The sequence below is a fragment of the Corvus moneduloides genome, chromosome 12 (genome assembly GCF_009650955.1).
Source record: "Corvus moneduloides isolate bCorMon1 chromosome 12, bCorMon1.pri, whole genome shotgun sequence".
Lineage (NCBI taxonomy): Eukaryota > Metazoa > Chordata > Aves > Passeriformes > Corvidae > Corvus > Corvus moneduloides.
Genome location: NC_045487.1, coordinates 6,650,417 through 6,665,714, shown reverse-complemented (window position 1 = coordinate 6,665,714; position 15,298 = coordinate 6,650,417). Strand labels below are relative to the sequence as shown.

Sequence of the window (15,298 nt, the reverse complement as noted above, 5' to 3'; positions counted from 1 at the left end):
CAGCAGAAATGGCGAAGGGAAATTTCAGCCTGCCCTGCAGCTGGTGGCAGTTGGTGTCCAGCCACCCTTGCCAGAGGGAAAGGGAAGAGGAGCACGATCACCATCTGGCACAACTGCAAACATCCTGCAGCAGGGTCCCAGCCTGGCTACAGCAGCATCAGGACTGTGCTGTGTCCAGCAGACAGAACCCTACAGGAATATTGAAACCCACATCCAACTACAACTACAGTGTTTGCAGATATGCAACGACAGGGAGAAACCTCCAAGCTCCAGCCCCCCACCAGCTACCTGTGTTTCACTTGGACAGAACAGGCCCTCCAGGTCCAAGACTGCTGCACTGTGTGTGGTGAGGGAAAAGCTCCCATGGTTGCCGTAACACCCAAGTTTAGGTGGGGGGGGGGGGATGGGACAGTGACCAGTCCAGTTCAGCAAAAAGTGCTGAGTGGAAACATCGTGTTGGGTCATATGCTTTCATCCCCAACAGGGATGGTGCACATGGTGCCATTCCCTAGCAAGTGCTGTTTTCTGAGCAAATGTGTTCCCAAGCCAAGGGCAGCGGCCACCCCACCACAACCAGGGTGGAGGCACATGGGAGTCATGCTGCAGAACTCACCTGCTCTAGTGCTCAGCCCTCACTCCCCAGACAGGCTCTCCTCCACACTGACCATTCATGTATTCAGTAAAAGTACAACAAACCCCTTCAGGCTTTTATTTTTGCCACCTTTTTGATCTGGCCAAGGAGCAAAGTGGGAGATTTCTATGGAGCCAAGGGAAGAACTCAAAACAACAGAAGGGCACTCTGATGGAAAGAGTCAAGACCTTTCTGTCTGAGCAGAGACATCCCCTAATTCATCATAAAGTTATGGTTGTGCTGGAGCAGAGCCATGCCACTACCTGGGGCACATTGCACTCAGGGAACACCTCTCCACATGGCTGCTGGGCATGGCATGCACCCAGAAGCTGAAGACAAAACAAAAGAAGGTGCCAAGTTGGAAAACTGGAGGTAAAATTGGTCTAGACATTTGTTCCACTCATGTTTAAGAGGATATCTCTTCCCTCTTCATCCATCACCACTTTCTGCCCTCTCTGTGCCACCTCTTTGAACAGCCTTGGATGTTTTGAGACTGAGGCAAACTAATGCAGCAAAGGGATGTGACCCAAGCGCTACAGCAGGAGGCTGGATGGAAAGCATCTAATCCACCTCCTCTGTTCCTGTGCTCCAAAAACCAAGCAGACATCTGATAAGAGCAAAGCTTGTGGTATTGTGCACTGTTCTACTCAGACTCTTCAGGTCAAAGCTGGTTCCTATACAGCATCGCCATACACTGTTACAATACGGTATCAGTGCAAGAAAGACTTCACCCTGTTCCCATTCCAGATCAGACTTTCAGGATAAATTATGTAAAAAGTGAGGCAGCTCTTGGACCCAGCAAAATGTGGGTAAACGCCCACAGCTTTTAAATATTCTCTAATGCCTGTCATTTACCCTTCTTGCCTGTCATTCACTATTCTAACAAAAACAAGAAATATGGTCCTGGTGAAATGATAAAAAAATGGGGCTTAGCTATGATTGGTTTTGTCCTCAGGCTGTCAAAAACTGTCGTCAAGCATGTTGTCAAAAACTTAAATTCTGAACCTTACTGGAAAGGACTCTGCAAGTTTTCATTCAAAATGTTTTGTTATGAGGTTCTTTTTATAGCCTTAATCATACAAATAAAGGACTCCAATAGTAACACATGCATTTAAAACAAAGAAAAAAAGTTTCAATTAACTGGAAAGTTTGAAAGAAAACATTTAAGCTTCTCAAACTTAAACAAACTGAAAATTAACAGGGCTTCCTGCTAACCAAACTCCATTTTCCAGTAGGCTTATCAGTTAAGCTTTGGGAAATTTCATTTTACATTTCTCCAGCAAAAAACCAGAAATCTGTAGACAGCAATGTCCTGACCTTATTCCCCTGATGACCAAGAACAACAGACTTAATAAAGCCATATTAAATACATACATAAATGAATGAAATCAGACCTTAATGCCAATGAAGACTGAAAGCCACTCAGACAAAGAGTAGACTCACAAATTAATGAAAGACTCATATTCAAAAACGAAACAACACTGAAAAGTTCGTTGAAAGCTCAGTGACACCGCACAGCTCCTGTGCTACTGCTCTGCTCAATAAGATCATCAGGAATGACTGGCAGTTACCTTCAGTAAAACACCTCTGACCCCAAAATGAAGCACGAAAACCTCCCAAGAAAAGCCAGAACATTTTTCAGCCTTCACCCTTGTGCTTCAAATGCAAAACCATCTTTAAAACACTTTGCAAAATTTAATTTTCTCTCCGCAACTTGGCATTTGCACCATTCCCAGCCACAAAAAATTAAACTGAAATGTGAAACTCCCTGTTGCAAATCTATCAACTTCTTGCCTGCTCTGGGGGCACAGGGTACTTACTGGAAGCCCAGAAAGAGAGCCCCAGCACCAAAATCAGTGTGGGGGTCACCAAACAACCAAGCTGGAGGACAATATCCACTGCTTTAATTTCCCCAGGTGCTAACCCAGCACCATCCCGAGACTTCGAAGTCCTTCTGTGCCTTTTGGGACCTGATGAACAAAAGACTGAGCAAAATGAAAGTAAAATCATTCAGGAATTCCCCAACTAAAAATTCATCTGCAGTAAAAAGAGAGAAATGAGCAAAAATATCCAGTCAGAACAGAAGAAGCGTAATATGCTCTTCGTGGAGTAAACTCGGACTTGGTTTTGGTTAAGGCACTTGCAATGAGAATATTTCTATTTACGTGCATAAATCTGATTATTCTGGCACACGGGGAAATATTTAATTCCCTCTTCCATTATATCTAAGAGGATAAAACAAGTTGCTTTTCCTTTGGAATGAAGACAAGGTTTAAGTGAAATTGTAGCAGATGCGAATGATTTGATAAAAGATCCCATGTCTAGATAGAGCTGTGTGTGCAGAGATCTCCAGATCTAGCAGGATGGGCGGCACCAAACAATGAAATGTTACTAATATTGCTCTGAAGGCCAGGGAAGTTGTATTGGAAAACCAGAGGGAGCCTGCAGCCGAGTTCCAGAGAAGTCAAGAGGGCACACTGCACTGTGCCATAATCACTTATCAGAGAAGAAAAAACACCCAGGTCCAGCAACACCTGTGTCTGCGGGCAAAAACACTGACTCCGGTTGTCCTGCCTTGAGCACAGCGCAGGGAGTGGGGGAGCTCTGGGGAACCGGGAATGGATGGGGGAGCCGGCGGTGACACCTACCAGATTCTGCCTCACTTTGCCACCTCCCAGCCCGCCTCTGGTCCACCCTGTGCCTGGGAGCACAAGTCACCTGTTCGGCTAAAGTTTGGACTCGATGGCCTTGAAGGTGTTTTCCAGCGTTCAAGATTCCGTTCCCTATCCCGGCTTTTCCCATAGGATATGAACGCCTAAGAGCTGGGGAGCAAAGAGCCAGACCCCCAGTCCCCAAACCCTCGTGGGGCTCGCAGCAGGACTCCCTCTCCCCGTCCCTCCCCGCGGTGCCCAGCGCGATGACCCCGTCCCGCCGCGCTCACCTGCCCCGCTCCGTCCCGCCGCGGCCAGCCCGGGACAGCGGCAGCGCCGCGCTCGAAACCGAAACCAGAGCGGCGAAGCGGCTTTGCCGGGAAACCACGTGCGGCTGCCGAGCGGCCCGGCACCGGCATCGCCCCCGCTCCGGCATCGCTCCCGCGGGAGCTCCCCGCCGGGCTGGGGAGGAGCGGCGGCCGCCGGGGATGGGGAAAGCAGCTCGGGACCCCCGTGAAGGCAGAGGAGGTCTCACCGCTCCCCCCTGGAATAGTTTAGTTTGGAAAAGACCTCTGACATCATCGCGTCCGATCATTAAGCATTGCTATGTTCACTACTGAACCGTGTCACCAGGTGCCACATCTATACAGCTTTGGAACACTGTCACCTCTGCCCTGCACAGGCTGTCCCCCCTTCTGGTGAAGGCATTTTCCCTAATATCCAACCTAATTCTCCCCTGTTGTAACTTGAGGCAATTTGCTCTTGTTCTGTCACTTACTACCTGGTAGAAGAGACAGACAGAGCCCCACCCGGCTCCACCCTCCGTTCAGGGAGTTGTAGAGTGGCAAGGTCCTCCCTGAGCCTCTTTTTCTCCAAGCTGAATCCTCCCAGTTCCCTCAGCTGCTCCTCATGAAACTGCTGCTCCCGATCCTTTCCCAGCTCCACTGCCCTCCTTTGTCCCCATGGAAGGGCAGCCCAGTCCAGTCCCCACTGAATACCCCCAGAGGGGCAAGGCACCTCAAAAGCAGAAAAAAGGTGGGTTTTTTCCTGCCATTTCCTTTTTATTAATACTCACTCCTCTAGTGGGGAGTGTCATTTAGGACAACCAAAGCGCTGTGGCTTGATAGAAGCCAAGTCCCATGGTCTTCAGCAGATATTGTCATGCAGGGAGTGAAAACACCTGAGCAGTGGTGGCTTTAGAGCAGGAGGGAACATGGACAAGCCCTTAGCTGGTACTGAAATAGTTGGCACTGAAATAGCTGGCAGAGGCAGCGATGGGAACAGGGTGGAAAGGGAGGTAGAAAACTGCCCACTATACCAGGGCTTCTTCCAGGCCACAGTCAGCCACACCACAGCATCACACCTCTGGTACCCCTCGGCTCCTGCTGTTGCATGGACACAGCTGGGTCAGACCTTCCTTGGCTGCCATGGAGGCACTGAGCCCCTTCCAGCCTCCTCCCCCACCAGCCTGGACGCCAGGACCACTGAAGGGATGTTCAGCTCAGCAGTCACGCAGAAGAAGGAAGTGCCTCTGGTGTTGCGGGTGAGAGAGGAGCAGGTCAGAGGGACCTGGCTCATATCCCAGGGAGGACATCCATGGCAACACAGAGGGAGCAACCACCATACCCAAGGAGCTCAGGAAACAGAGCCCATCCTGCTAGCAGCCTCTTTCTGGGACCAACTTTAATACTTTTATACTGCTCTGTGGGGGAGGAGAACATCCTCTCTACCTCTGTTAATGTGATCACCATTACAGGTGTTGGATTTGTCACCAAAGATCTCCTCCAAGACAAAAAAAGAGAAGCATGATCTGGTACAGGAAAATAACTCAGCCACTTGAGATAAATTATTGCACTGTAGTAGAAAGGAACAGGAACTTGCTGCCTGACTAGACACTTACACTTTCTCTTATAATCTCTTTGATTTCCTTATAATTTTCATTGCTTTTCTCATCTTTGCTGTCACTGGCTCAACATGGGCATTATCAGTTTGGAGCTCTACACAGAGCCACCAGGGTCTGTAAAGAAATTACCCTGGGCACAAGATCTCTCTGTTATTGTACTGCACTGCAAATTCACATCCTGTTTACTTTTTTCAGCCATATCCAGGTCTTTTAGCATTACTGGTTCTGAGCTTACTTGGAGTTTGGTAATATCATTTGACTTGCTGGATTCTGTCAACATCAGGAGACTCTTGGCAGAAGTGAAACCCAGGATGAGCACAAAAGGCGCTGTATTTCCAAAATGTAACAACAGAGATGCCAAAAGGTGGCAAAACCCATTTCTGCTGCCTTATGAGGGCGCTAACCGAAAGCCTGTGCACTTCAGGAACCCAGCCCTGACTCCTAAGCACACAAGCCCTATAAAAGATCCTGAAAAAGTAGTGTGGATTGAGGTGCAGACTTCAAAATCTTTGCAGAAGAAAGGCTCCATGTAAGTACAATTGTACAGAGCCTAGAATGTTTGTCAGAAAAAGGAAATAAAATTCAATCAAAACTGATTTAAATCAGCTTGTCTTTTAATTGGTTCAGACACAATCTTTCTGGTTCTACACAAGTTTCTGTGCTCTTCTGTGAAGGGATCAGCTCTACCAACTTTTCTCAAGAAAATGAAGAAGCAAATGACTTGGGAAGCCAAAGTCAAGCTGTACAATTACATATCCCTAAAAAGTAGGGAAATAACAGAAAATACTATGTTAGTTCATGCCACACTCCCAAGAGGGCTTTGAGGGCCAGGCAGTTCTGAGCTCTGCTTACTTTTCTGGTGATGATCTCAGGATTTATGATATCAAAGAGATCGAGCCTTTTGCTGTTCATCAGGGAAGTCAGAGCTGATCCAATACCTATGGAATCAGCAAACCCATCCAGTTACAGGGACGTCCATCCTGGCTTGCTGCTCATCATGTGCTGCCTATTGCCAAAAGCTAATTGTGCCTCAATGCCCCACAACTTTCAGCCTGACAGAAAACTCACTTTTCCTTTCTCAGCCATTTACAAAGGGTTCCTCATTCCCCAAGTGAATCTGGCAGCATTTCAAAACATTAACGTGGTTACCCCCTTCCCAGTTGTCAGTGTTATTGATGTATTTTTTCAGTGCTCCAGTTTAGGAGATGGGATGTTAGACAATTTATGGAGTATGTTGGCACTTCCCCAAAAGGAAAACTCACTTGAAGTTACTTCTGGAATGCCAGCAACCAAGATCATGTTCTGCAGGAACCTTTGTATGGATGGGTCCTTCTGAAAACCAGAAAATTAGTACAGAAATGCTTTAAAGACATCATTTAGTCCCAAATAACTTAGAGAATACTTTTTTCTGGACTTACCCCGCTTGGATCAGCTGTACATTTAAACACTTTAATCTCTATACTGGAGGGAAGGGGGAAAAAAAGGGAAGAAAAGTCACTAAGATCTGCAGAGATCCTCTTTTTGTGCTGCTCTTAAATATGGGACAAAAGAGGCAACTCTCAAGAGACCACAGTACCAACCTGGAGTCCACAGGCTGCAAAATGAGTTTCTTTTCTTCATAGGTAGCTTGGATAGTGACTGTGATTTCCTGCAGAGGGAAGAGCAGCAGAGTAGAGGCTTAGCTAATCTTTCCTTATAGGAGGGAACTGCATTTGGACATTTTGGGTTGTTTTCTAGAAGCCAGAGTTCAACGTCCTTTTGGCTTTACCTCCAGGTATTGCTAGAGAAGGCCAGCATTTTCCTTCTCCACTTGCATGCAACAAACTCCCCCCTCAGGCCCAGAGCCTCAGTCTCTGGGGCTCCAGGATGGCTCATCCACTGGACTTTTGCTATTTTGTGAACCAAGTCCTGTGTAAGGATGGAAATTGCTGTGTGAGGTGGTGTTTCTCTGTGAGGAAAAGGTTATATTTTGGGCTTCACATTCTTCAGAGCTGCATCTCCATTTCAGACACAACTATCCTCTAAGTGGAGGCCAGAGCTAAAATTTGGGAACAAGGAGATTTCAAAATAAATACATTCCCATGGTGCCTCCATTCTCTCCTAAAATATCTCACTGACACTACCCTGTGTCAAATAAATGTTAATGGGGGCTCATCAGAGCTTTCTGCTGCTTTGACCACCTTGCACCCTGATAGTGGGCTGGCCTAATAGAGGGCCAACATGGTCACCACCATCATTCTCAGCCTCAAATGTCTAAAGAACAGATGAGAATGTTAAAAGAAACTGATCTGCCTTCTCCACCTCCCATGGTTTAGCCACCCACCCTTCCCAAAGGACTCCCTGCCACTGCTGTCCCTGCACACCAGGAATGGTCCTGACTCAGGACAGAGCCTGTCCCAAGGTCTGCACAGTCAGGAGGTGCAAGAACTGACCTTCTCCATGTACAGAGCCACCAGGGGTTCTTCTCCTGCAGGAAGGATGCTGACTTCCACTGCTACCAAGGACCTCACGACTGTCCCTTCAGGCTGAGGAGAAATCTGGGGCTGGGTGAGACTCCACACCTTGGCCACAGAGTCATTATAGGATGTGCCTTGAAAAACCTGGTCAAGTAAGGAGCAGCAGATGAGTCGGGCTTTTTCCATACCAATTTCCTGCCAACTTGCCACACAGCTGCATTCCTTTTGCAGTCCCCAGTTCCTCCTTCTCTTCATACAAGCCCAATAACTCAGCCAGGTTTCAGGGAAATTGTGCCAGCATGGAAGATGGAGAAATCCTCCTTGCAAAGCAAAACTGCTTCTCCATCAGCCCCTGTTTTTCTCCATCAGGCCCACCCAAGACTCAGGTTGTCAAAGGAGGAACCCAAGTTATTACAATGCAACAGAATCCATGTGAAATTTCCTCATTTGACATACAATATTCTGAATAAGACAAAAAGTTACCATCTGCACTGCCTTCCGCTGCACTTCTGTGTCTTCCATCTCAAAGAGTTCCTTCAGAAACAAACCAGAAACAGATTGTGGAAAAACAAAAGACGAGGTTATGGTTGCCCCTGGTGCAGGCTGGACAGGCCAGAGCACCAAGGTGGGCCCTGTGCCCAGTGCAGGTCATGGCTGAACTCCCCCAGGTCTCACGCTTTTCAGTGTTCCCCCAGAAAATCACATCCCTTTACAATTCGGCAGATAAGGTTTCTGTCAGCTGGTATTATCACTGAAGGGAATAACACTGCCTGGGAGCACACTCCTGATGAGGCACTAATTTCAGGATCACATGCAGTGACTGACTGTACATTTCTATCTTCTACAGAAACCAGCTCTCACCAAAACATGGCATTTAGTGAATTTTTCTCTTTCTCCCCAGAACATGATGTATGAGGTAAGGAGGGTACCCCTCTGGGAATCACCTGCAATTTCTCCCCTGTGAAGTTCAACACCAGTTGCCCATCTAAGAAAGCTGCTGAAGCCAGAGAGCTGAGGCTGTGCTCAGAGAACCAGAAGTAGAGCATTCGGGACTCGGTCAGCAGTGACGGGGAGAAAACAGAGTCACTGAGCACGCTGGAGTTGTTCCTGTACAGGACAAGGCCCTGTAAAGGATAACAAGTGTGTTGGCCACAGCAAGCAGCAGGGAGATAGGACAAAAAGTCAACACCTGCATTTCCATTGCAAGGCGAAGGCCTGGCTGGACACAGAGCAGGTAGCAGGTTGGCATCAGCCCAGGCTGCAGTGCCACAGCACGGCACAGCCCCATGGAACCAGCCTCTCCAAGTCCTCCAGAGCACACCATGGCCAGGAAACATTTCTGAGCAGCCTGGGTTACTTCACCTTGTGATGGGATTCTATGTAGCTTGCTTTAATTACAGGATCTGATGCAAGGGAGATATCAACAATGATATCCTTATCCCGGACAAAATCGGCTGCAGGAAGGAAACACAGAAACCTCACATCAGAAATAGGACCTTAAGCAGAGCTTGTGACAGTTGCTTTTAGGACTTGGTACAGGTGACTGGGAGCTATAAAGGACACAGGGATGGGACAAAGGTTCCCACTCCTTTGGATGCTAGTGCTGATCCTAATACAGCTCACCGACTCCATTTCTTCACTGGGAAATAATTATGCTCAGTTTTACATTCCACTCCTTTTCCCTGGTATTTGGGACTGGGAAAATCTCCTGATACTCTGATATCTCATCCCTAATACTGCAATGCATGCTCCTGTTCTAGCTAACGTTGGTCCTGCAGTATCCTGCACAGCTGGCCAGTACATACTGAAGGAGAAATTCCTTATGAATTGAAATGTATCTTTGAATCTGTGCAATCACCCTTAAAGATCAACCTGATGCAGAAAATTCCAAACATAACATTACCAAGGTTTATTTTGCTGCTGTCTAAGGGCTTGGGATCCCATACACATTTCAGAAGGACATTTTTGATGGATGTGGCTACTGCTCTGTTGGGGCTCAAACATGAAAAGCTGCACACAAAAACAGAAAGCAGAAAGAACAGGAATATTTACCTGCTAAATCAAGTATAAAATTTGTCAGCATCTGAGAAACAGCATTTATTTCCTTGCACACCTACATGAGGAGAAGAGGGGGCAAAAATTAGAGAAAGGGGTAGGATTTTGGATTGTAGAGCAGAGCTGAACCTCATTGAGATGTGGGGGCTGTTGGTCAGAGTCCAGCAGCCTCAGGGTCAGCAACACCTCTCACTTTGTCCAAGCTTTCTTTTTTTTTTGTGGATTCAATTTATTTGTCTTATTTTTCATGAGCACTAACATTACACTGCTACTGTCTTGTGGGCAAGAAAAATGTGTGGCTTACAAAGCTACACAGAGCTTTCCTCTGTCCCCAGGCTGATCTTACCTCCCTCTTGAGGACAAGCTTCAGAGTGAAGGAGATGAAATCTGTGAAGAGCTGCTTCAGCCAGCCAGGTCTATGTAAGACAGGGAGCACAGTCAAGGACCACCCGTGGTCTGCTTATTTGGGTGAGTAGGGGCCGGCAGGGGGACCACAAATCTACATTTTGAAAGGGGGCAGACTCACTGCTTGTCTCCTTGGAGGTGAAGTGTGAGTTTGTGGAAAGTCAGGTAGCAGCCTGAGGCATCAGGAACCACTTGGTCCTTTTGGCACACTGCATGGGACGAAAGGAAAAAGAAAAACAAATTATTTGTTACTCAGATGAGAAGGATGAGTGCACTTTGCAGACACTGCAGGCCTGGAGCAGGGCATCACTGCAGAGGGCCAGCCAGGGTTCCCCACATCTCCAGGGTATGTTTCCAAAAGATTCCAGACCCTGCCAAGTCAGGGCAGATGTGGCTACCCTTGCACCTGGATCAAGGGTTTCTGCTCACAGCTCCAGCTGGGCTGGTCTACCAGGCACCCTTCTTCATGCTGTATCTGGATACCTGCCAGCTGCCCTAGCTCCTGCCATCAGAGACTCAGCTGTCCCCTACCATGACCCAGGAGAACCTGAAGAGTACATGCAACCCACAAACCAGAGCATGGAGGGAATTAAGTTGTACTGCAAAAAGTTTGGGTATTGTAACATACTTACTCAGTTTGATGCTTAGCTGGAGGTCAATGGAAGACTCAATTTCAAAATCAACTGAATGAAAAAGCTGCAAACTGTAATGGCAGAAGAGGGGAGATTTAGGAACCTGTGCCAGGAGCAGCTTCTCCCCGACAGATGTGGATCTTATAACACCTCTCCCATCAGTCCTTGCCCTGCAGTGGGCAAACCCCCAGCATACCACGGCCCATTTCAGGTACTCTGGCTTTAAATCATTGCAAACTGCTGCCTTCGTGGCACTTAGGAGCTTTAAACTCCCCTTTTTATCCAGTCAGACTTTACAGAGAAGTGAAGGGGAGGGAAGAAGTCAACTCATATGCTTTGGCCATCTGGTCTCGTCATGCAAGGTGAGGGCAGAAAGGCAGAAAGCAAGATGAGCAGAGCAGTGATGGGGCTCAGCAGCTCTGCTAAAGTATAAAATCCTGTCTCAGGCAATCATCAGTGCTGCCATTGCCAGAGAGACTGGGAAGTGCAGTCCCCTCACTTCTACTTGTGTCATGGGCCAGTCCCACGGGCAGCAGCAGGAGCTGGGCTGTGGGGTTCAGCAGCCCCCAGACCCAGGTACTTACAACCAGGCCCCGGCGTAGCCATAGGTGAGGGTCCCTTTGAACAAGGCTGTCACGTTTTTAATGGCAATGTGAATGGCATTGTCCTCCTTGAGCTCCACCTGGCTCCTCTCTATGGACAAATCGTTGACCTGGATGCTAGAAACAACAGAAACACAGTTTGTCCCCAACCCAGAGCTGTTTTCTGTGATTGGGCAGGACAGGTTTATTCCTGAGGAATTCTGAGGGACCCATGCCAGACTCCAGAGCTTTTGCAAATCCCAGGGCCAGGCACAAGGACAGTGACAGTGATGCTTTTGCTCAGCCTTTGTGGACTGTGCCTCCCTCACAATATTTGCACACAAGGTTGTGGAATGCTTTAAACAGGAAACATGGAGCAATGCAGCCCTGTTTTATTGCAGAGCTCTGTGCAGCCATGGTTATGGCAGGAAGTCTGTTCTGGGAATGCACCACTGAGTTTGTGGTCCCAAAATAAAAATGAGTAACACAGCAACACCCAGCCTGGTTTGTCACAAGGCACAGCCAAGTGACATCCTGCTGACAGGGGTGGCTCTGGCAGCCCTGGATGTGTCCCCTCTGCCTCTCAATGTGCACTGGGCACCATCTGTCATTGGTGGCCACAGGTGCCCCAGCCCACAGGGACATTACTGCCCCCCTACACGCTGCCTTGCTGCCTGCCCACTCAGTTGGAAAAATAAAATAACTCTTAAATAGCACAGCAGCAGACTAAACCTTGACACGCAAATTGTCAGCAAGACTTAGACCCAAAAGTGTGTCTGTCCCAGTCCAGACCTTTGCTTTCACCAGGAATTGCTGGATCAAAGCTCCCTCCAAGGCCCATTCCTGTTCCACTCTCTTTCCCATCACCTCCCCTGGCACAGAGACGTGGAGATACTCACTTGGTCAGCCCATAAGCCACCCGGCCGAGGAGCCGCATGGACCTTTCCCCAGTGATGTTTGGGAATTTGGCATTTCTGAAGGCTGCTTGAATGACCTGGGCCGTTTCCTTGTTCACTGGCAGTGGAAGAAAAGGGCAAAGATGTCAAACTGCAACCTCTGCTAGCTGCAAACCAGATCCGCACTCTGGATTAAAGCACTACCGAAGGCTTTTATCTGAGGCATGTCCATTAGATTAAGAAAGCACTTAGAAGTAGTTTCAGAGTAAATTAAAAAATTAAAATTCCCTAACTCTGACAGTTGATGGCAGCAAGAGACAACAGCACATGTGGCTCGACAGCCATCAGCAGGAACTGATTCCAGGGAATCATGGCCAGCTTTCACACACCTCAGGAGCAGATTTTGGAAAGGTCAAGGCTGTGCTCATCCTGACACCACATAAGCTGTTGACTTTACCCCAGTGCTTTGCTTTGTTGCTGCTTACTTGTATTGCAGTCAGCTCTTGGGTCTACAAAGAAAAAATTCTGATACTCAAGTTTCTGTGCCCATTTTCCTGACATTATCCAGCCCATTCCAGCCTCAGCCTCAGGCACATGCTTGTACATGGTTTTTCCTTCCAGAAATGCCATCTCTTAGTTTGGTCCAGCATGAATACATCTTTCTCTGCATGTACCACTGTTGGATGGGACAGGACACAGCTGATCCTACCCTCCACAGAAGAACTAAGTTCTTCCCCCACCTGCAAAACTCCCAAATCCTTGCAAATAAGCCCACAGCAGCAGAGAACATTTCCCCACTTCTGCAGAGCGACCCCAAGAGATGAGATTGCAGTGAGGAGAGAAATCAAACACACATTTATTCAAGCTCTTTCATCATGCCAAGCCCCAACAGCAACAGCACTAAACCCTGCGGCTGAGGAGAGGGGTGGGGGACAATTTTCAAGTTCCTTTGCCTGTTCAGATCAGGTGCCCATGCTTTAACCTGTGCTCCCAGGCAGGTGTTTACACAAGAGACAGAGAAGCAAGAAACCCCCTCACTTGGCTGATCTGTCACTACCTTCTGGCAGAGACGGGGCAAACACAGCCCCAAAGAGCAGGCACTTACACAGCAATGCCGCGGGCTTGGTCATCCTGCAGACGATCCCTGTGGCTCTGTAGGGGAAGGGCCCAAAATCACACGCTGCTGCTGCGTGGACCAGCACTAGCAAGATGCTGAAGGTCCCCAGCATCATCCTGCCAGCCCAGCACATCTTCAGCAAGAGCAGAGAGCACTGATGAGACCAAGTGGCTCTTGGCAGAGGCAGAGGCTGCTTTCATACCCCCAGCAGAGCCCACTCGAAGCAGGACATGACCTGCTTCCTCCACTTATCAAAATTCATCACAATTTCCTAATCTTCCTATAGTTTCCTTAACACCCTTCATGTCGCACACTGCCTTCCTCCCTCGGCAGGAGTTTGGGCTGCAGGGCTTGGTGCTCCTGCCAAGACTGCTTTAACTCATGTTAAAGTTACACATGAGTTACCAGGGCGGGTGGAAAAAGCTGGAGGGGGATGGAGACTGGAAGAGGATAAAGTCGAGGCAGCAGCCTCACATGCTGCCTCAAGCCAGTTCACAATTTTTTCTTCATGCAGAAATATTCCTTATTTTGCATTCCTGCAGTAACTCCCCAGCAAAGTCCTGTTTGAAAGGACCTACATAATTAACTGCTCCCCCTTCCACTGATTTTATACACACTGTGGGGAAACAGAGGCACACTCCTGGGAAGAGGGTGCTTCCTGCTACCACTGGGTGAACCCCCATCTCCCACATCCCTGCAAAGCTTTGTGACCATAAGACTAGGATGTTTTCTGCCTCTTGGCTGGATCAGTTGAAAATCTTATTTGCCACCATCCAGATGGGCAAAATCCCACTAAGGTGAAGTTTTTCGTGCACCCAGACTCTCAGCTGCTATTTGGGGAACATGAGAGACCCAAGTTCACATCCACTCCACGCACACACCTGTGCTCTGCATGCTGCTGTCCTCCCACACCTCTGCTGTGCTGCTGGGGCCCATCCCAACCCCAAAACAAACTCCAGGATAAAACAGAGTGGGGTTACTTCAGCCAGGAGGCTCACAACACAGTTCTTGTGAATCTTTCTGCCAGCAAAGACTGATGGAGAAGGACAGATAAGAACTTTGCAGTGCTGCAGGAGCACCCTCAACCCCCTGAGCAAGACAAGATGCCAGCCTCCCTCCTCTCCCTGTGCAGGGTGAGCACACTTCCTGAGGGGACCCCGCAGTCCAGCAGCCCCACCCTGCCGTGTTGTTTTCTTCCTGAGTTGAGGAAGTGAATGGCCTCGGGTACCCTGCGGGAGGCACTCACGGTCACTGACCCGCCGAGGGAAGCCTGGCTTCTCCAGGAGAGCAGCATGGTGGCTGTGGACAGGCTGCCTGCTGCCAGCCCAAAGTGCTTTATAAATGAACAGCTAATTGTTGGAAACACAACGCACAAAGACAGCAGGTGCTTGAGCAGCAGAGCTCCCACATGGCATCATCTCAGCGGCCGTGGCATCCCCACTGCCCTGGCTGGGAGAGCTCTTCCCAGGGCAGCTGCAAAGAGCATGGGCATGTTACAAAAGGATTGAATTCAAGAGGATTTGACCATCTAACAGCTCTATTTTCTGCCCTACAGCTCTCAGTTCAAGGGGTGTGGGCACACTGGCCAACATCCAGCACAGAGGGAATCCTGCAGGCCCCAGGAGGCCACAACCACCTCTTTGCCCAGGGCAGCAATTCACATCAGCCTGGGGGAAAGGGAAAATGGGCATTTTCATACAAAGGTATTTGTCACCAGTGTCCCAGCGTAGATAAAGGCAGAAAGCCCAAGAGCCCAGACCAATTGTGCTGGTCCTGGTAGATCCAGTACATTCACAGCCCCCCCACAGGCCAGCTCCCCTGCCCCAGCACTGCCCCAGAGTTTGCTGTCAGCAGACAACCAGAGCTCGGAGAAAAGGAGGACAGGGAACTGCCGGGCATTGACCTCCACTGGGAACAGGAAGGCTGGAGACTTTCTGCCTACAATAGCAAAAGCATGTGGAACACAGAGAT

General features: G+C 48.7%; 2 protein-coding genes across 5 annotated transcripts in view; both read right to left on the bottom strand.

Moving 5' to 3' along the window:
• NLRC5 (NLR family CARD domain containing 5) overlaps positions 1-3,643 on the bottom strand; it is a 37,040-nt gene extending 33,397 nt beyond the window's left edge. For all 3 annotated transcript variants that reach the window (XM_032122016.1, XM_032122017.1, XM_032122018.1), the window contains exon 1: positions 3,573-3,643. The gene's annotated coding sequence lies outside the window, so the exon portion shown is untranslated. The remainder of the gene's footprint in view (positions 1-3,572) is intronic.
• Positions 3,644-5,778: 2,135 nt separating this feature from the next.
• CETP (cholesteryl ester transfer protein) lies at positions 5,779-13,524 on the bottom strand. Of its 2 annotated transcripts, XM_032122139.1 has the most exons (16): positions 13,316-13,515; positions 12,214-12,328; positions 11,318-11,452; positions 10,734-10,804; positions 10,223-10,310; positions 10,043-10,112; positions 9,694-9,754; positions 9,004-9,095; positions 8,586-8,765; positions 8,125-8,175; positions 7,618-7,785; positions 6,766-6,833; positions 6,604-6,646; positions 6,448-6,517; positions 6,038-6,123; positions 5,779-5,943 (listed from the first exon to the last, which is right to left on the bottom strand). In XM_032122139.1, the coding sequence occupies exons 1-16, from the start codon at positions 13,458-13,460 to the stop codon at positions 5,869-5,871; spliced, it is 1,518 nt and encodes a 505-aa protein (XP_031978030.1). In that variant the 5' UTR covers positions 13,461-13,515; the 3' UTR covers positions 5,779-5,868. The 2 variants fall into 2 exon arrangements, with proteins under 2 accessions (XP_031978030.1, XP_031978031.1); XM_032122140.1 differs by lacking the exons at positions 5,779-5,943; positions 6,038-6,123 and adding an exon at positions 6,954-7,093 and having other exon boundaries at positions 6,472-6,517; positions 13,316-13,524.
• Between the last annotated feature and the right edge of the window lie 1,774 nt (positions 13,525-15,298).